Source organism: Nelumbo lutea, chromosome 3 (genome assembly GCF_056320005.1).
Source record: "Nelumbo lutea isolate HS-2025 chromosome 3, American lotus-T2T, whole genome shotgun sequence".
Taxonomy (NCBI): Eukaryota; Viridiplantae; Streptophyta; class Magnoliopsida; order Proteales; family Nelumbonaceae; genus Nelumbo; species Nelumbo lutea.
Window position 1 is genome coordinate 49,746,496 of NC_142686.1, and position 18,273 is coordinate 49,764,768.

Below are 18,273 nucleotides of genomic sequence, written 5' to 3' on the forward strand. Positions count from 1 at the left end.
CCCTCATAATCTCAAACATGCACCATGTTGACATGGTCCACTAACTTGAGAACTCCTGCCAACATAATTGGTTCCAACACCTTTATAACATGATCCAACATCGCACATCACATACATAATATGGGCCCTTCTTTTAATGTGGGTCCAATTTCATGGTGAGATGTACTGTATACAACACTCCCATATAAGATTACATTGTATGTGTTTGGAACCGCAAGTGTTTATTTGCTAAACATTTGTATTTGATTTGTTTGTAAAACTGAAAAAAATAATAATAAACCCATTTATTGTCACTTAGTCACCATTAAACACCATATCAACAAAACAAAAAATAAACACTTATCGATTGGGAAAGCAATAAAATGAAGTTTCACCAATGATAAACGCACATATAAATTAAGACTTGCTTTTGTAAGTATCTATGTGTACTAATCTGCATAGGAGAAATGTTAAAATGACACCTATAAATGTCTATTACAAAGGAGTTCAGATCTGTGCCCCACAAGGGGATACCCACAATGTCCCACAACACATCCCCACCTTGTATTGGGAACACCTCTCGATGACAAGTATGAAAATGATGAAACATCCGGAGATGTTCCAATACAAGAGTGGGATGTGCTATGCGGCATAGATGTGAACTCGTTACAAAGAGTCCTCACGAAACAAAAAACACGCTATATATCGTAAGGGTATTGAAACATATTTTATGATTATATGGCTATGAGATCCGAATTGGGGGCATGTGAGTTGGACTCTAGATCCAGGAGACTTCTATCCACGTCTACTCACAACACATTACCCCTCGTGAGATGTGTTATCCATGTATGGCTACGATAAACGTGTGCAGAATTTGCATGAACAGGAAGATCTGGACTCTGTAAGTTGTGCTCAGAGGCCGAGGAAGATGGGAAGGCCGAATCCTGCTTGGGGGGTGGTCTTCAACTGATGGTGTAATCTTAACCTTCGGATCTTTGATTAATTGGATGAAATGATCATCCAACGGTCAGGTTCCAACAGGAATGAAATTCATTTTCTTTAGCAAAGGTCAGCCGTTGAAATTCGTTGAACGGCAGGTTTTACCGCTCTCCCTGCAGAAACTCAGCATATCTTACGATGTGTCAATAGACAATCAACACTCATCTGGTAGAACTTACGATCCAGATATACCTCGTATCATCGTTGAAAGGTCAAATCGAAGATTGGAATTTGGAAGTATTTAAGAGAGGGAAGTTTATTATTGATAAGTAGACACTTGCTACACCAAATAATAACTAACTTCTGGGAAAACTCATGTCATAGAGCTGGAGGCATCGTCATCACACCATGACACATGCATCATAAAACCATCAACATCATCACCATCATGCATGTGATGACACCGTCACCATCACCATCGTGCCCGCGTTTTAAATTCCCGTTGTAATCTCAACAAGTACATAGATCTCAGGCAACACGGAATAACAGAAGCAGCAGAGAGGATCAGAGGAATATGAATTGATTTTTTTAAAGGAAAAGAAAAAGGTTAAAAGAGAGAGAAACCCTAGTAACAAGTTTCTTCCTTATTGATGAAGAAGAGAGGAACGAACCCTAGAGTCTGCAAATGAGTTTTCTGCCAAGAAGGAGAAGCCCTAAAAAAACAGAACAAAAGCTTATTGGTGTAGTCCTTCATGAAGCAGGCTCTGAGATGTCAGAGGATTTTCATCCTCTTGTTGCTTTCCGTCTCCGTCTTTTCTCCGCTCGTTATAGTCTCCAATAGGCTCAAAAACTTCACGCCTTCTTTCGGTACCTTATTTGTTGGTCTTGGTGATTTATATATTTCTATTGATTTTCTCTAACTTATTGTTTGACTCTTGTTGTTCGTTCTAATTGTTCTGGTCGTTTTCTGTTACTGCAGCACACACAGAATTTTTTGGGGATCCATCCACCATTGTATGAATCCGTTGTTTCAATCAACTGTTTGTGTTTATTTTTTATTTTCTTTCTTAAGAGCTAAATTAGCTAATGATTGGGTCTCGTTTTTGGGCACAGAAATATAGGAGCGATATACTGAGACTAAATGCAATCCAGCAGGTCTCTCTCTCTCTCTCTCTCTCTGCCTGTCCGTGTGTGCGTTTGTTTGTTTTATGAATATGTTTCAAACTATTGTTTTTAATCTATTTTACCAGCTGGTGAATTTGGGTTAGCTTTGAATTCAGGAAACGGGCGAAGGCTTGAAAGAGCCAGCATTAGTTTTGTACAAAGATGGAGATTTTAATTCTGTAGATAGTGGTAACTCTGGTAACTCTTTTGATGAGTCCAAGGTCCCCGGGAATACTGGGGGCAGTCCCAGTTTGTTGGAAAGAAATGGTTGGTGTGATTCTTCTTTTCAATCTAGTAGTCGTTAGCTTGTTGAGAATGTTGCTTATTGGCTCCCTTGCTGTTGTTTTCCTCTGGTTCAAAGTTCCAGGGCCTGATACCGACCACAGGGGAGGAAATAAAGAGATTCAACATAAAAATGTTCCACCCCCTACTGGAAGAAAAGTATGGTATTGGTGAACTTTGTGCTATTCATTTATCTTCTTTTAGTTTAATGACATGATTTTATGATTATTATGCCTGACACTGCAATTTAAAATGGTTTAGTGATGGTTAATAAAGATGCTTTGGTAAAGAAGATCCAGTTTTATTAGCTTAAGATAAGGAAAAGCTTATCCGTTTGTCAATGGAAATAACTTATAATTAGGTTAATTTGAATGTTCAAAGGAAACTGATTTTGGAATTGGGATGGGAGTACCATACTTTGTACACTAATTAAGGAGAGATGTTTTTTTTTTGGGTAAGAAACTAAGTACTTTGTTCAATGTGTTCATTACTCCAAACTAGTTTATCTCATTCAAAGTTATCAAGGTAATCATCTCTCAGGATAAAATTTCCTTATGTTATGATTCTTGATCACTTATCAGATATAAAGATTCTAAAATATTCCTACTTCCTAGTTACATATTTATCACTGTAATTAACAACTTTATACTTACAGTGTGCAACTTAGCAAAACCAGTTCCTAACATATATGTATGGTATTCTTCTGAAAGGCACAAAGAAATTAGAGGATTGAAGTCCTCAATATGCAAAGGATCCAAGCAAGGAAAACATGCTTCTTTTATTTCTGCTGTAACAAGTATATAAAACTCTTTGATTACGTGCTTAATTGAGGAACTTAAATTAGGCTCACTGGTGATGTATCAGTGGCCCGTCAAGGAGGCAGCAAAGCCTTTAACATCTGCTTGAAGCTCAAGATAGTGTAGAAATGGGTGCTAATCAAAATAAAGTGTAACTTGTTAAAGTGGGAAGAGGAAAGATTATTTAGGGGCTTTGAGGAGACACAAATTTCTGGATATTGTTCCTTCTATGAGCATTCTGCATAATTTGTCCAGCATTCTTTTGTGGTGCCGGAGGTCTATTTTTGCTTTTTTTTTTTGAGGTTCTGCAATTTTGGGACCCAAAATGTTTTGGAGCATATGGAATAAAAGTAACTGCACAAGTTTTGAAAGAAGGCTTAGAAACAATCATCTTTTGGTCCAAATCTTATTGGATTTTAAAGGACTGTCTTGCACACCCATTTCTTCCAGATGAGAGGTTATCATGATTTCCCAAGGTCAGAAAAATTGTCCTTAAATTCTACAGCAGTGAATACTTTTCAGTTTGCATAAGGGTTTCCCCTTTGGTCTGTAGCATGGCATATTATTTATTGAAAAAAAATGTCCTGAAGGTCAAAATTTGTGACAAAATCTGGGTGGAAAGGTTTATGTCAGGAAGTAGTGCTTTTAGGTGTTACAGAGGTATTCAGTCCTTGAGTATAGAATTCCTTATTGATTGATTAAAATATTAAGGATGACTAAGGATGTTTTGGATTGTCCTGGGTACCTGGTCGTTGATAAAATATAAGTGAGGATGATGGAAACTTTCAGTTTAATAGTAAAGGATATTTTTATCTGAAAATCTTGGAAAGAAAATGAAAGTGTGGCTGAAGAAGTTAGAGAAAACAATTCTATTATACTTATATCATTAGAGCAATAGACATTGATTCAAAGTACTTCCCTTATACATTCTCTCAATCTCTTTCTTTCCAGTTCTAGACAGTGTGGCTGAAGAAGTTGGATAAGTAGCATGAGATTTTGTTTGGAAGGGACGTAGAGATGATTTTGAGTTTTATTTGGTGGATTCGATGATAGTTTGTGCCCTAAAATGTTTGTCACCCATCTTTTATATACCTCTTCTACATCTTTTTTCTTTTACTCTCTGAATTTTATCTATCCAAAAAAACTGTTTAAAGAAAACTGATTGCAAGGTTACTTTGGGCTTATTCTAGGGGAAAATGGTTTTAGGATGAACTTTTATTTGAAGCTTGTCATGAGATTTTAATAGAATTTGCATGTAACATGATAATAAAAGAACCAAGAAAAGAGAGGAAGAGAGGAGAGGAGAGAAGGCAAGAGAAGAGAAGAGAGAGAATCAAATGAAAGCCAAATAGCATGTTGGTGGCAGAAGCTATTCTATTTATATTAGGGTGGCATATAAAGAAAGGTAAAAATGCAACAGTGCCCATACGACACATAAAGAAGATAAGAAACGAAAAATAAAGCTCAACACAACACTTCCCTTCAAGTTGGGGCATAGATATCTATCATGCCCAACTTGTCACAAAGATCATGGTGCTGCAGGTGAGGTAATCCCTTAGTAAACACATCTGAAAGTTGCTCCTTGGAACTAACATAGGCAATTATGTGGTTAAAATCCTTGGGTACTTTCCACCTTTTCTCCTTTAATGATTTTTGGAGGAATTGGTCAGCAGTGGCAAGCACTGCTCCTCTCTAAAGGTCAGAGTGAGTATGAGTTGGGAACCACCACTTGCAGGTTTCTTGAATCTGAATTTTGATGGCAGTAGTCAACGTAATCCAGGCCCCTCTGGGATGGGAGGGGTGCTGAGGAATGGGAATGGTAATGTGGTTCTCCTTGACTCAGGTAAAGGAGAGGTGAGAGAGGAGATTTGAATGAGAGCCAAAAAGCATGCTAGCGGCACCAGCTATTCTATTTATGTTAGGGCAGCACATAAAGAAAGGTAAAAATACAATTGTGCCCCTGGGGCGCATAAACAGATAAAAAACTAAAAATAAAGCTCAACACAACATGATACAAGTTATTTAAAGGAAATATTGTAGCTAAATGGATTTATATCTGTCCCTCCCCAGACCCTATATTGGTGGGGGCCTTGTGCACTGGGCTGCCCTTTTTATATATTTTATATTATGGCTCTTACCAAATGGTTTTGCCTTTGTATTTAATAAAACTGTGTTTAGGTAGGTGAAGTTTGAGATTTCTGTTGTGTGGAGGTGGTTGCTTGGGGCCTTTTAGATGTTTCCCTTCTTGTCTTTCGCCCTTCTTTTATATACCTCTTGTATGCTATTTGTTATTTATCCAAAAAATGTGTTTAAAAAATTGATTGCAAGGTTGTTTGAGCTTGATGCTGTGGAACATGGTTTGTAATACATGTTCATTTGAAGCTTGTCTTAAGATTTTAATTGAATTTTCATGTAATGCAAGTTGTTTAAGGGAAATATCAAGCTGAATTGATTTTTATATATTTATTTTAAATTTTGATCTCATTCTTGTGAGCTGTGCTTTTGTTTAAGCAGGGTTACTCCACCCAAGCAACTGTCAGACAAGATCCAAATGTGCAATCTAATATTCAGAGAGCAACTGATGAGAAAGTAAGAGAAATGAAAGATCAAATCATCAGGGCCAAGACATACTTGAATTTTGCACCACCAAACAGCAAATCTCACTTAGTTAAAGAGCTGAAGTTGCGTATAAAAGAGGTGGAACGGGCAATTGGTGAAGCCACCAAGGATTCAGATTTGTCTAGGAGGTAAAGCAGCTTGCTATAAGAAAATTAAAGCTGAATTTAAATGAACTAATTAATCAAAAGAGAAATTAGTGGTCAGTTGCAATTATTTTTTTTGATCATCAAAAGGAAAATTTTATTTGAAATTGGATTTAAGAAGTTTTACAACGATGTGTATGGAACAAGAAGTCCCACACGAATACATATTTCTGTCCCTTTTACAATGCAGCCCAAAACAGTTGTTGCCTCAAAGCCCCTTGTTTAGCAAGAGAATCAGCTAGCCCATTTGCACTCCTTCTAACCCATTTGAATTCTGCTTCTATCTCCCTTGCAACCTTTTCCACTTCCCTTATCACTTGTTTGAAGGTCCACGGAGTAATTCTATTGTTCTTAGCCCAAGAGATGATCACCTTGGAATCCCCTTCAACCTCAATTTGCCTCATTCCTAGTTGCTTGGCTATCTTCAATCCTTATAGCAATGCCATTACCTCAGCTTTTAGAGAGTTGCCCACGCCAATAGGTCTAGAGAATAATGCTAATATCCTCCCTTCAGAATTTCTGATTACTCCCCCGATACTTGACAATCCTGGATTCCCAAATGAACTTCCATCAAAATTCAGTTTAATTCTGTTACCATTTGGAGGTTTCCATTCCAACCTTACTCTCTCTTTCACTCTTGAAGATTGTGCTACTTCTGTCCAGGATCTTATAATGTCTGTGACTTAGAACTGTTGGAATATATGCAAAGAGCTTACCCAATGGGCTACTTTAACTTTGATTGTGTCAATCACCTCCTCTGTGGTTCTACTCTTTTCTAAGAATATTCTGTTATTCCTTTATTCCCATATCATCCAACAAATAGCTGCCTTTGTAGCTTTCTACATAACCTTCTCTATTTTCTTTGATTGCCTCAAAAAGTCACGGTTAAAAAGACCTGCCACTTCTCAAGGGGAAACCCACCTGTAACCAAAGAGAAGACAAAAAGAATCCCAAACATGATGCACAAAAGAACAAGATAAAAAAAGGTGTGTCAAGGTCTCACCACTTTCCTTACAAAGGGAGCACATGTGAGGAGAAAGGCAAGAAAAAGGCCTTTTTTTCTGCAACATATCACACGTATTAACCTTACCAAGGAAAATTTCCCAACAGAAGGTTTGAATTTTTTGGGGGATAGGCTTACTCCTTTTACAGGGAAGTCCCCAGTCGGGTTGCTAGGTGAGGCAAGGACATTAAAGAAAGAGGAACAAGAGAAGAGGCCATCTGTGGAGCCTTTCCAAATTCTGGAATCTTCCAAGGACGGGTCCAAAAGGACTTGTCCTAGAATATCTAACAAGTGAATTAAAGATGCACATTCATTTTCCCTCAGGCCCCTTCTGAAACCCAGATTCCAATTGATCCCACTTGGGCCAGGATTACCTAAAAGACTTATTGTTTTCCCTTTCAAGTTTGACAAAGAGTATAGGTCAGGAAAAAGGTCTTTGAGTGGACTATGTCCCACCCAAAGATCTTCCCAGAAACGAACTTTATTGCCTTGGCCCACATCAAACCGAATGGAGTTAAGGAAAGATGGGTAAATTTCATGGATAGCTTTCCAAGGAGAACAAGAGGATACATGAGGGGCGACTTTTGCATTCCAACCATTCTCATCCAAACCATGGATACTCGCAATGACTTTGTGCCATAGTCTATCTCTCTCAAAAGGGAACCTCCACAACCATTTTCCTAGCAGAGCTGAGTTCCTAAGTGAAATATTTCCTATTCCCAAACCCCCTTTATCCTTGGGATTTCTAACTTGATCCCAATTTATCAGGTGATCCTTCCTCTCCTCTCCTGGATCCCAAAGGAAATCTCTCATGTATTTTTCTAACCTCCTTGCCACTCTATAGGGTATTTTAAAGGTTGAGAGGAAGTAAACAGGGAGGTTTGCCAACATGGCTCTGATCAGTGTTATCCTTTCACCAAGAGATGTAATTCCTCCTCCAAAGAGCTAGCTTCCTGGCAAATCTTTCAATGATTGGCTTCCAAATATCTTTTGACTTAGGATTACCACCTAAAGGTAACCCCAAATAGTTAGTTGGCCAACTTCTATTCTCACACCCCAAAATCTCTATAAATCTATTAAGTTCCCCTTCCTCCAAATTGATCCCTACGATGCCTGTTTTGGTCCAATTAATCCTTAAACTTGTTATTCCCACAAAGTTATCCAATAGCCTCTTTAGATTCACCACACCTTCCTCGTTACCACCCTCACAAAAGAAGATCGTGTCATCTACAAATTGGAGGTGGGTAGCAACCTCTTGATTTCTACCTATCCTCCATCCCCTGAACAATCCTCGGGAGTCAGCTTTTGCCACCATTCTACTTAATACCTCAGCCACTACAGTAAAGAGAAAGGGAGATAAGGGGTCTCCTTGCCTAATTCCTCTCTCCGCCAAAAAGAAATCCCTCGTTACTCCATTAATAAGAATTGAGTAATGGGAAAAATTCAGACATCCTTTGATCCAAGACCTCCACTTAGTTCCAAAGCCCAACCTTTCTAACATTTGAAGTAGCACTTCCCACTTAACCATGTCCTAAGCTTTCTCTAGGTTCACCTTACACACCAACCCTTTTCCTTTACCCTTTATTTTTTTTGCAACACACTCATTAGCTACTAGAATTTGATCCACAATCTGCCTACCTTCCACAAAAGCACCTTGGAAAGGTGAGATGATCGATGGAAGTGTTTTCTTGATCCTTTCTGAGAGAACCTTTGCAATAATTTTATATATACTCCCAACAAGACTAATTGGCTTTTAGTCTTTAGGGGTTTTGGCCTACCTCCTCTTCGGGGTTAAAGTTATAAAAGTGGCATTCACCCCTCAAGGCACCTCTTCTTTGAGAAAGAATTCATTGAACACTTCCAGGATATCATTTTTCAACCAATCCCAACATTCTTGATAAAAGGCCATTGAAAATCCATCTGGTCCGGGGGCTTTTGATCTATCCATGGAGAAGATTGCACTCTTAATTCCTCCAAAGTGAAGTTCCTCTCCAAAGAAAGATTGTTCTTCTGAGAGCCTATCCTCTTCCATTTCTGGTACTTCTTTTGTCACCCCACTTGAGCCTATGAAGATTTCTTTGGAGTAGTTCACAAAGATCCTTATGATCTCCTGGCTCTATCTTACTTTTTGACCCCCCCTCCTCCACACTGAAGATCAAATTTTTCTTTCTCCTTCCATTTGCAATTGCATGGAAAAACTTTGTATTACCATCTCCTTCAACAATCCATTGGCACTTTGACTTTTGTCTCCAACAAATTTCCTCATTTCTTTAAGTCTCTTCCAATTCCTTCTTGATTTTCCATCGATTCTCTCTCTCTTCTTCTGTTAAACTTCTGCTAGCCTCTTTCTTGTCAAGCTCCTCGATCTTCCTCAATATATTGTCTTTTATTTCCTCCACCCTCTAGAAATGCTCATTGTTCCACTCTTTTATTTTCCTTTTTATCCTCTTTAAATTCCATGCAAAACTTAACAATTTCATACTCCCCAAGGGTCAGAGTTCCTGCCACCATTCCTTTAGTCTGGTTTTAAATGAGTGATCCTCAAACCACATGTTTTCAAATTTGAAAGGAGTTGGGCCTCCCCTTGGAATTTCCTTCTCAATGGAAATGGGGCAATGATCTGAGGTGACCCTAGATGGTAGGATCCATCTAATGGACGCCAAGAAAGGTGCGGAATGGGGGGCGAATTTCAAAAAAAATTCCTACATTCTTCCAACTGGGAATCATATTCCCTAAATTTAGAATACATTATTCAAGGATCCTACTTGAACCATAAACAAACCAGATCTGAACCAAAAGGAAACATGAAGGATTATACATGATCCGGAGAAATAATATCTCCCAAAGTTGGTGTTCACGCCCAAAGAAGTAACCAAGATCCGCTCCTGCTGAAGATGACACAGCTGTGGATGGAACGGAACCAACAGGGTGCGTCCTACACACTGGATTCTTTACAAGAACCCTCTGGAAACCTTGAACACTGAATCCTAGTGTCTTTCTTGCAAGACTATTGTCAAGAACTGCTTTCTTGACTTCCTGTTGCTGCAAAGATCCAATCTTCCAACAGGTAGTGGCGGCGGCTGAAGGAGGAGAAGTCCAGGGACGAAGAGGGCAGAATTGTCTCCTCTCTGGAGTCTGTGAGAGATCAAATCTCAGATTGCAGGATGTGTTTCTTGCTTACTCCAACCCCTTAGTTCGAAATCTGATATTTTTGTTAGGGTTTTCTCCTCTTTTTTCTTGATTAAGAAACCTCCCAATATTTTGGGAGTTATCCCAATCCAAATCAGTATTTGGATAGAGGTTAATCTTAATCCTATCTGCAGATTAAGTTAGTTAATTCCTGATCTTATCAGGAGGTTACCAGATTCAAATATAATTTGAATTTGGTCTCTTAGAGTGGATAAGGTCAAAGACCCAATCCTTTACTAACACTAATCTCAGATTCGCCCTATGAACTGGTGATCATATCAGCCCAGTTCGAAATGGGCTTTTGGCCCACTAAGTGTTCAGTGTTTAACTAGTTTCCAACCTGCTGCCCAGTTGGGCTTCTTTGTATGGCGTGGGACCCAAGCATTGATCTACACACTAGCCCACATGGGTTCGGCCCAGCCTTTATTACAAGGCCCAGCCGAATTCACTGAAAGACTCAGTGACCCCCTTGAGCCCATCACATGGACCCTATGGGCCCAACACTTACATTAAGTGGTCCCTAGGCCAAGCCATCTTATAAAAACCTAGGGACTGTGGGCAGGTGCAAGATTAACCTATCAGGTATTATCTTAAATGGTCTTACACTTAACCTCTCAGCCCTTAATGATCAAGCACTGCCCGACAAGAGAAGACCTCTCTCTCGGCTGCAAGGAACAGTGCCGCACTCTCTACTCACATGGATCCTGGGAATTAAAACCTTTTGCAAATCTTTTTGAAACCGTACATATATATATATCTTATTTTTGCAAAACAAAATTCCAATGATTGAAATCAACTACCGGCAGTTTGGTTTCTATTAGAGAGAGTGCATTCCCGATCATTACCATTGTCCGACAAAGGGGCTGATCCTGTCACTATGACCACTCACTCAGATGAATTCTCAGACTGCCCCAACATGTCCAGGTTTTGACCCCCACTAAGGATCTCACTGATTGACACATCAAAGACAACCCGATCCGACACCTAGTGATGTGTCATAATCGAGTCTAGGGGTCAGGTATAACTTTCCAGTTTTGCCCATCTGTCTCCAAGGTCTAGGGCAATACTGGAAATCTGGTCCGGTTCAAGGGTTCAAGCAATCCCATACTGCATGTGCCTTGGGTCTTACCCTGATGGCCGAAACAAGCCATCCCAACACTTGATGGCACACCAGTGTCAGCCTTGGCAGGATAAATCTCCCCAAACTTATCCAATGGCTGTGAACATTTAAAACTAAGACAAGTTTCTATAAGTGTTCAGTTTTAGGGTCTTACACAGAATTATACCAAACAACATGAATCAAACATGCACTTTAATTTATTTCCACTAAATAACAAAAGTACATCAAATCCGATTGAAGATAAGGGCATACAAGACTGTCTAACACCCTAGGTAGCCCTTTCATTACCATTGAGCCCCACAATTTTTCCCAGTCAGGAGTAAATAGAAATCTATCTAGTTTGGAGTAGGTTGGGGGGGATTGGAAGTTTGGCCATGTATAGTCCACCCTTAACATTGGAGGTTCAATCAATTAAAGGGAATCGATTAAGTTATTAAACTTCCTCATGCTGGTAGTGATTCCTTGGTTCGGTTTATTTGTTTCTCCCGAAAATCTGATAACATTGAAATCACCCCCCACACACCACGGTCCCTCTCAAACTCCTCTAATTGCACATAACTCCTCCCAAAAGGCCTCCCTGTCTCTATAGGAATTGGGACCATATACATTTGTAACCACCCACTCACACCTGTCCAAGGGTTTTGTAATTTTTATGGAAACTAAGTATCTGCCAATCAATTCCTCCACACATTCCATTTTCTCATTTCTCCAAATAGTCAAAATTCCTCCTAAAGCTCCCCATGAAGGGGCAAATGACCAGCTTAGACCCCTAGCTCCCCAAATGCTTCTCATCCACCTTCCATTCACAGCTCTGATAACTTGGTTTCTTGAATCAAAATCAGATATGGTCTTTCTTTCCTGAGAGTGCTCCTAATTATTCTCCTCTTTTTGGCACTTCCAAGGCCTCTTACATTCCAGCTGATTATCTTCATTTCAATCTGCTTGAAACCCCTAATCAGTGGTCAGTTGCACATTAGTAATATTTAGATAAGCAATATCAATCTAAATTAATTTGGAGACTGCTATTTGGACTCATGTCTAATTCAGAGCTGGAAAATTTTGCAGTGCCTTGCAGAGAATGAGAGCCATGGAGACATCCTTGTCAAAAGCTAGTCGTATTTATGCAGACTGCTCTGCCATGGCAACAAAGCTCCGTGCTATGACATATAACACAGAAGAACTGGGCCGTGCACAGCACAATGAAGTAGCGTATCTTGTTCAACTTGCTGTAAGAACAACTCCAAAGGGTCTTCACTGTCTCTCCATGCGACTAACCACTGATTATTTTGCTTTGCAACCTGAGGAGTGGCAATTTCCTAATAGACAGAAATTGTCTGATCCACAGCTCCATCATTATGCAGTCTTCTCAGATAATGTCCTTGCATGTGCAGTGGTTGTTAATTCCACTGTATCAGCAGCAATAGTAAGATGACCCGATTTTTTTTTCTTTTTCTTTTCCACTATTTGCACTTTATCAATAAGTGTTGCTTAATTTCTCTAGTGGTGCTATTTAGAAAATCAATCTTAATGAGAATAAATCTACTATTTGTGAGGAAACAAGGAAAGCTTATCCTGCTTGGTTTATTTGTAGGAACCCAAAAAAATCGTCTTCCACATAGTGACTGATGCCCTCAACCTCCCAGCAATTACAATGTGGTTCCTTTTAAACCCTCCTGGTAAGGCGACAATTGAGGTCAAAGGCATGAATGATTTTGAATGGCTGTTCTCCAGATATAGTATGGCATTGAAGAACCAGAATACCCGGGACCCAAGATACAGTTCGAGACTGAATTATCTTCGCTTCTATCTACCAGATATCTTCCCCGAGCTGAATAAAATTGTGCTTCTTGATCATGATGTGGTGGTGCACAGGGATCTGGGTGGATTGTGGAGTTTTGATATGAAGGGAAAAGTAAATGGAGCTGTTGAGACTTGCTGGGTAGGTGAGCCAACATTCCGCCGGATGGGTATGCTTATTGACTTCTCAAATCCAACCATTGCAAAGAGGTTTAATGCTTTGACATGCACGTGGGCATTTGGTTTGAATGTTTTTGATCTACTAGAGTGGAGGAGGCAAGATTTGACAAATGTCTACCATAAGTACCTAGAATTGGTAATCAAATTCTGCCATTTTTTGTATTTACTTTTATTGGATGTTTAAAGATGGTGCAAAGTTATATCAGAACTATGCCCTTTTTCTCTTTTTCTTTTCCTTGCTCTTTTAAATAAGGATTTTATTCAAGAAAAATGGAAAGAAAAAAACTAAGATCTCCTAAGTAGAACCAAGTCAATGGCTAAACATCTCTAAGCAGACTAAAACTTGAAACAAGAACACGTTGAGGAATCAAAAAGTAAAAAAGCTGGAGCTCAAAGCTATGAAACAAGGTGCACAACTTGATTGAATTGCCCAAACCTAACAGAGAGCCAACAAGACCTAGCAAACCATGGAAAGATATGATATTTAGAGCCCTTATCCCTTTTCTCATGTTAGAGTCATCCATATTCTTTGAGTCATGGCTAATAGAAATCCCAAAATTTCTCACTTCATTTGACTTCCTTTTTGACCTTGATAGTCTACTGCTTTTCTCCCCTTTTTATGAGCAAATATTCTATTGTATTTAATTTTTTGGTGAATTATTCTAATGTATTTAGTCCTTCAAGTTTACTTGTATTACTCTTTACATAAAATTTTATTAAAAAAAGAGGTACATCATGGTGGTGATAAGATATCACCTAGGGAAGAAAAGCAAGTCTCAAAGACCCTTTGAGACCCCAAACCCACATAACTTGTTGACAAAAGGAACACCCAAGCATTTCCAAACTAAGAACAAGGAAAAAATCCCAAACCAATCCCCAGAAATCATAGCCCAACAGCCCATCAAGAAAACAGAAAACAAAAGCCCCTCCTTGCCACAGCCATGACTTCAGAGAATCTTTGTGGGCATGCCCTCTTGAATTAAAACGTCCTCATCCCATATCGTCTTTTTTCGGACAGGCATCTTTATTCAACTTCTCTTCCTCTCTTCTCCTTTCGAACTCCTCAAAAGCCTTTCTAGCAAACTCCTCACCATCCCAATAAAACAGATCTAGGTTTTTCCCAATTGCAACCTCTGTCCACTATTTTTTGGAAGGCCCCTTCACCTGATTCCCCATCATTACTGTTATTCTTTTGCATCGTCTGTCTCACCACAGACTCGGAATCACCTCCACTGGAAATGTTTTCCTGCTGCTCCTTCGGCATCAGGGAGGCTGATGACTGAGACTGTCCCAGTGTCCCCCCATGATCAATACCATACGTTCCATTGTCTCTCAATCTTTTTCTCCTGTTTACCCATTTGAAATGTTTTATAGGTCCTGCTCCTGTCAGGCCCAATTTTAGCCTAGAGAAAATCTTAGTCACATGCACAATATAATGATTTCTCGAACTGCGTGGTTTCTTTCTTATTATTTGATTGGTTTGTTCCCCCCTCCTCTTCAGAGTTGCTCCTTCTACCCAAATCGACACTCAAATTTCCAATCTTCACCTCCTCGTATTGCTGAACATCCTTGGTGTAGCATTCGATCTGGTTTCCAGTCTCTTTACTTTCACCTGAAAATTCCTCACCTTCCATCTCATATTCAATCTCCACTCCAGCTTCAGCAATTCAATCAAGTTTGGGCAATTCAAACTTGGTAATTCATTTTCAGGATGGAAGGTGAGGAATTTAACAATCTGGAGACGACCACTATCCTCTGGAAAATTTGGGAAGCACTAGGATCCCCTGCACCATTCGTTACAGTATCCATCTTGTATCATATACCCCTAGGTCCTATGGAAGGTGAGGAATTTATCTGCCACAGAATGTCTATGAAGAAACAACTTTCCCCTTTTCCCAAAAAATGATATTGGAGATTGTGTAATGCTTACTCTCAAACTCTTCGTTACATGGTAGTGATATTCTTTGTTTCTCTCTTCATCTTCGGATTCCTATCTAATGATCCAGTACGTAATCCTGGACGTGAGGAATCATGGAATCGACTTGATCATCAGATTATAAGTTCATAACCCTAGCCCATTCCCATTTTGGGCAGAACAGATCTACTAATTCTTTGATTCCAGTTAGTAAGAGGGATCTTGAACTAAGAAATAGACCCTAGAAGCTAAAAAAGGGTATCCTGAGCAATTGCAATAATTGGGTTCATTGATATTCCTGGTATAGTAGATGCTATCACACATACAATCATACTCAATTCAATGGAATTGTTTGATCTTAAAGGAGATCTATAATTTCACACGCGAGGGGTTATTGCAATCGCATTCCATTTCTTTCGTTCCTATTTTTCTTTCTCAGAAAGGGGGGACTCTAAAAAATATAAAAGATTACTTCGTCCCAGTTCTCTTTTACCCATTGTGATGATGCTCCTAACCACCCTACATTGTTGTTTTAACTTAAATGTTGGCAGAATGGTCCAAGAAAAGAAGTTGATAGATTGAATCGTCTTATTCTACCAAGTATTGGCCTACGAGATCTATTGTTGAATATGTCAATCATGGTTCTCTATCTCATTTAAGTGTGCATTATGTAATCTGCATGGAGGGGTAACGAGGATTGAGTACAAATTATATAACCAAATATGGAAAAGAAAACACAAGAACAGAAGCTTTCTAAATCCTCTTATTCTAATGCAAATGTCTGCTAATCAGGTTTCCTTCATTCAACAGGAATGCCAACTACATTCCTTCTGCATCTCTCTGAAAATGAATGTGGATTTGCTTTTTACTTTAGTTTCAGTACATGAACTGTACGACTTTTGCCTTTCCAACTGTATGTTGCATGTAGTATATGTGTATGCATGTGTGCACAGGCATGTGGTATCAGATGTTTATTGATAGTTTGGTTCTTCCATGAATTAGCAGGCATTTGTTCCTAGTGGAACTGGGTGTTTGTTTTTGTGGGAATATGGTGGGTGGTGTGAGACATATGCATGAGTACATCATCGTTTTGATACCTTTCCATGTCTATCTCGTTTTGTTAGTATGCATTTATTGGTTTTTGTGTGCCTATATATGGATATAAATATGACCATGTTGATATGCTTTTGGACATACCGGATTGCCTTTGGGTTGGTGCGGTTGCAGGGTGACAGTAAGCAGTCATGGCGGGCTGGAAGTTTGCCTTTGGGTCATCTCACCTTCTATAACCAAACAGTGGCTCTAAATCGAAGTTGGCACCTTTTAGGGCTTGGGTATGAATCAGGTGTGGGGCGGAGTGAGATTGAGCGGGCAGCCGTCATCCACTATGATGGAAACAAGAAGCCTTGGCTAGATACTGGTATTGCGAAGTACAAGAGCTACTGGAACAAACATGTCAATTATGAGCACCCTTACTTGCAACAGTGCAACCTCCATGAGTAGTTGTAGAGTAATACGATGGGTAATATACAGAACAATCTTCAAGTCTTCATCAACACGTTTGTGGTCTCATGACATTCATCTTCTCAGGGACAGCAGATGACAGATGTCAACCTCATTCATTCCCCTTCATGTAAATTTTAACTCCAATTTATTGTAGTCCATTTTTCTTTCCATTTCTTTCCTTCTCTCTTTCCGGTTATATTCTTCTAGAGCTGAGTCAAATTAAATCAATAAATGGAGATCAAATAAGAGAGTTCATGTGAGCATTTTGTAATGTTGGTGTATCTTATCTTGAATGTACAGAGCTTCTGTAGTTTTTGAACACAGCATCTTTGTTTTGAAGGAGAGCATATTTACATACAGAATTTACTTCTTTTCGTCTTTCGTTTGCCTTTCAGCTTTTTTTCACCCTGTTTAGTAGGATTATTTCGTGCACGGTGCACCCCATCAACCACAATTAACAACTACAAACTCTACTCTTGAGTCCAATGACGTTCACGGGTGGCCGGTTTCTTTCATTCTTTCTTTTGCGGGAAAATCTATGATATGGAAAAGATATGATATGAAAAGAGTTTTGATCAATCAAAATCCACCCATGAATTTTAACAAATAACACCCTGCATTCCAAGTCCAAATGCTTTAAATTGAATCATTATGGTTAGCCTTTATTGCACGTTTTAAAAATCGATGCAGATGCTGATGGCTGACCCTTTTCTTATATGGTGGGTCAGCGGTTCAACCATCCTCGTTGAATGGGTCAATCTATGACATCATAAATAAATAATAAAAATAATTTTATTTATGAAATACATTTTTAATTATATATATATACACTTCTAAGTATTGAGGCAAACCCAAATACACACGAACGTGTGTATCTGATGTAGGTAGGAGATTGGAACACGTTTCTTACAGTCACATGCGAATAAGGTTTAGCTAAAGGCTTTAGCTGCTCATTGGGCTGTGGAACCAATGATAAGGTTCCATGCCAGTATTAAATACATGGGGCTCATACCTTTTATAGTAAGGCTCATGAATTTATTACTGACATAAAATCTCATCATTGGTTCCACAAAAGCGTTAAGCTAATTTGAATTCATCACATGCGCTCCGGTTTTTTCTTTTCTTTTTTTTTTTTTTAATTTCACTAGGAGCCTTTGAATATTAAAAAACCCCAACCACCAAGTATTTGGGGTCTGTTTGGTTCATAGTTAGAATTGGAATCAGAATTTAAATCCTGTGGGAATTGGAATCGGAACGGTCTATTTCCATAATCTGTTTGGTTCAGACAAGAATGAGAATAGAAATGGGAGTCATCAAATATGAGATTTCATTCCCAAGAAAGGAGCAGGGAATGACCATTTCTTTAAATGGTGGAATATCATTCCAACAGAAATGAAAATAGGATTCCAATTCCATCCAACCAAACACTTGGAATCGAAATAACCCATTCCGATTCCAATCCCATACCCTATTCCCACAAACCAAACGGGGCCTTAATATATCGGGGACTTACTGATACAATACAATGTAATATGCAAGGTTTTAAAAACTCATTGATCCGGGCGGAAAACCAGGTGACCCTGGAACCGGTTTTTGACTCGGTAAAAAATGTCAACCTGGGCAATCGTTTGCGGGTTTAC

The 18,273-nt window shown here is 39.1% G+C and overlaps 1 protein-coding gene across 2 annotated transcripts; it reads left to right on the forward strand.

The window, feature by feature from the left end:
* Positions 1-1,372: 1,372 nt before the first annotated feature.
* Positions 1,373-16,999, forward strand: LOC148864868 (putative galacturonosyltransferase 6). Of its 2 annotated transcripts, XM_088980595.1 has the most exons (9): positions 1,373-1,785; positions 1,898-1,932; positions 2,032-2,073; positions 2,199-2,349; positions 2,444-2,523; positions 5,676-5,908; positions 12,301-12,658; positions 12,827-13,348; positions 16,355-16,999. In XM_088980595.1, exons 1-9 carry the CDS (start codon positions 1,671-1,673, stop codon positions 16,628-16,630), a joined length of 1,812 nt encoding a protein of 603 aa, XP_088836721.1. In that variant the 5' UTR covers positions 1,373-1,670; the 3' UTR covers positions 16,631-16,999. The 2 variants fall into 2 exon arrangements, with proteins under 2 accessions (XP_088836721.1, XP_088836722.1); XM_088980596.1 differs by lacking the exons at positions 2,199-2,349; positions 2,444-2,523 and having other exon boundaries at positions 1,443-1,785.
* Positions 17,000-18,273: the final 1,274 nt, after the last annotated feature.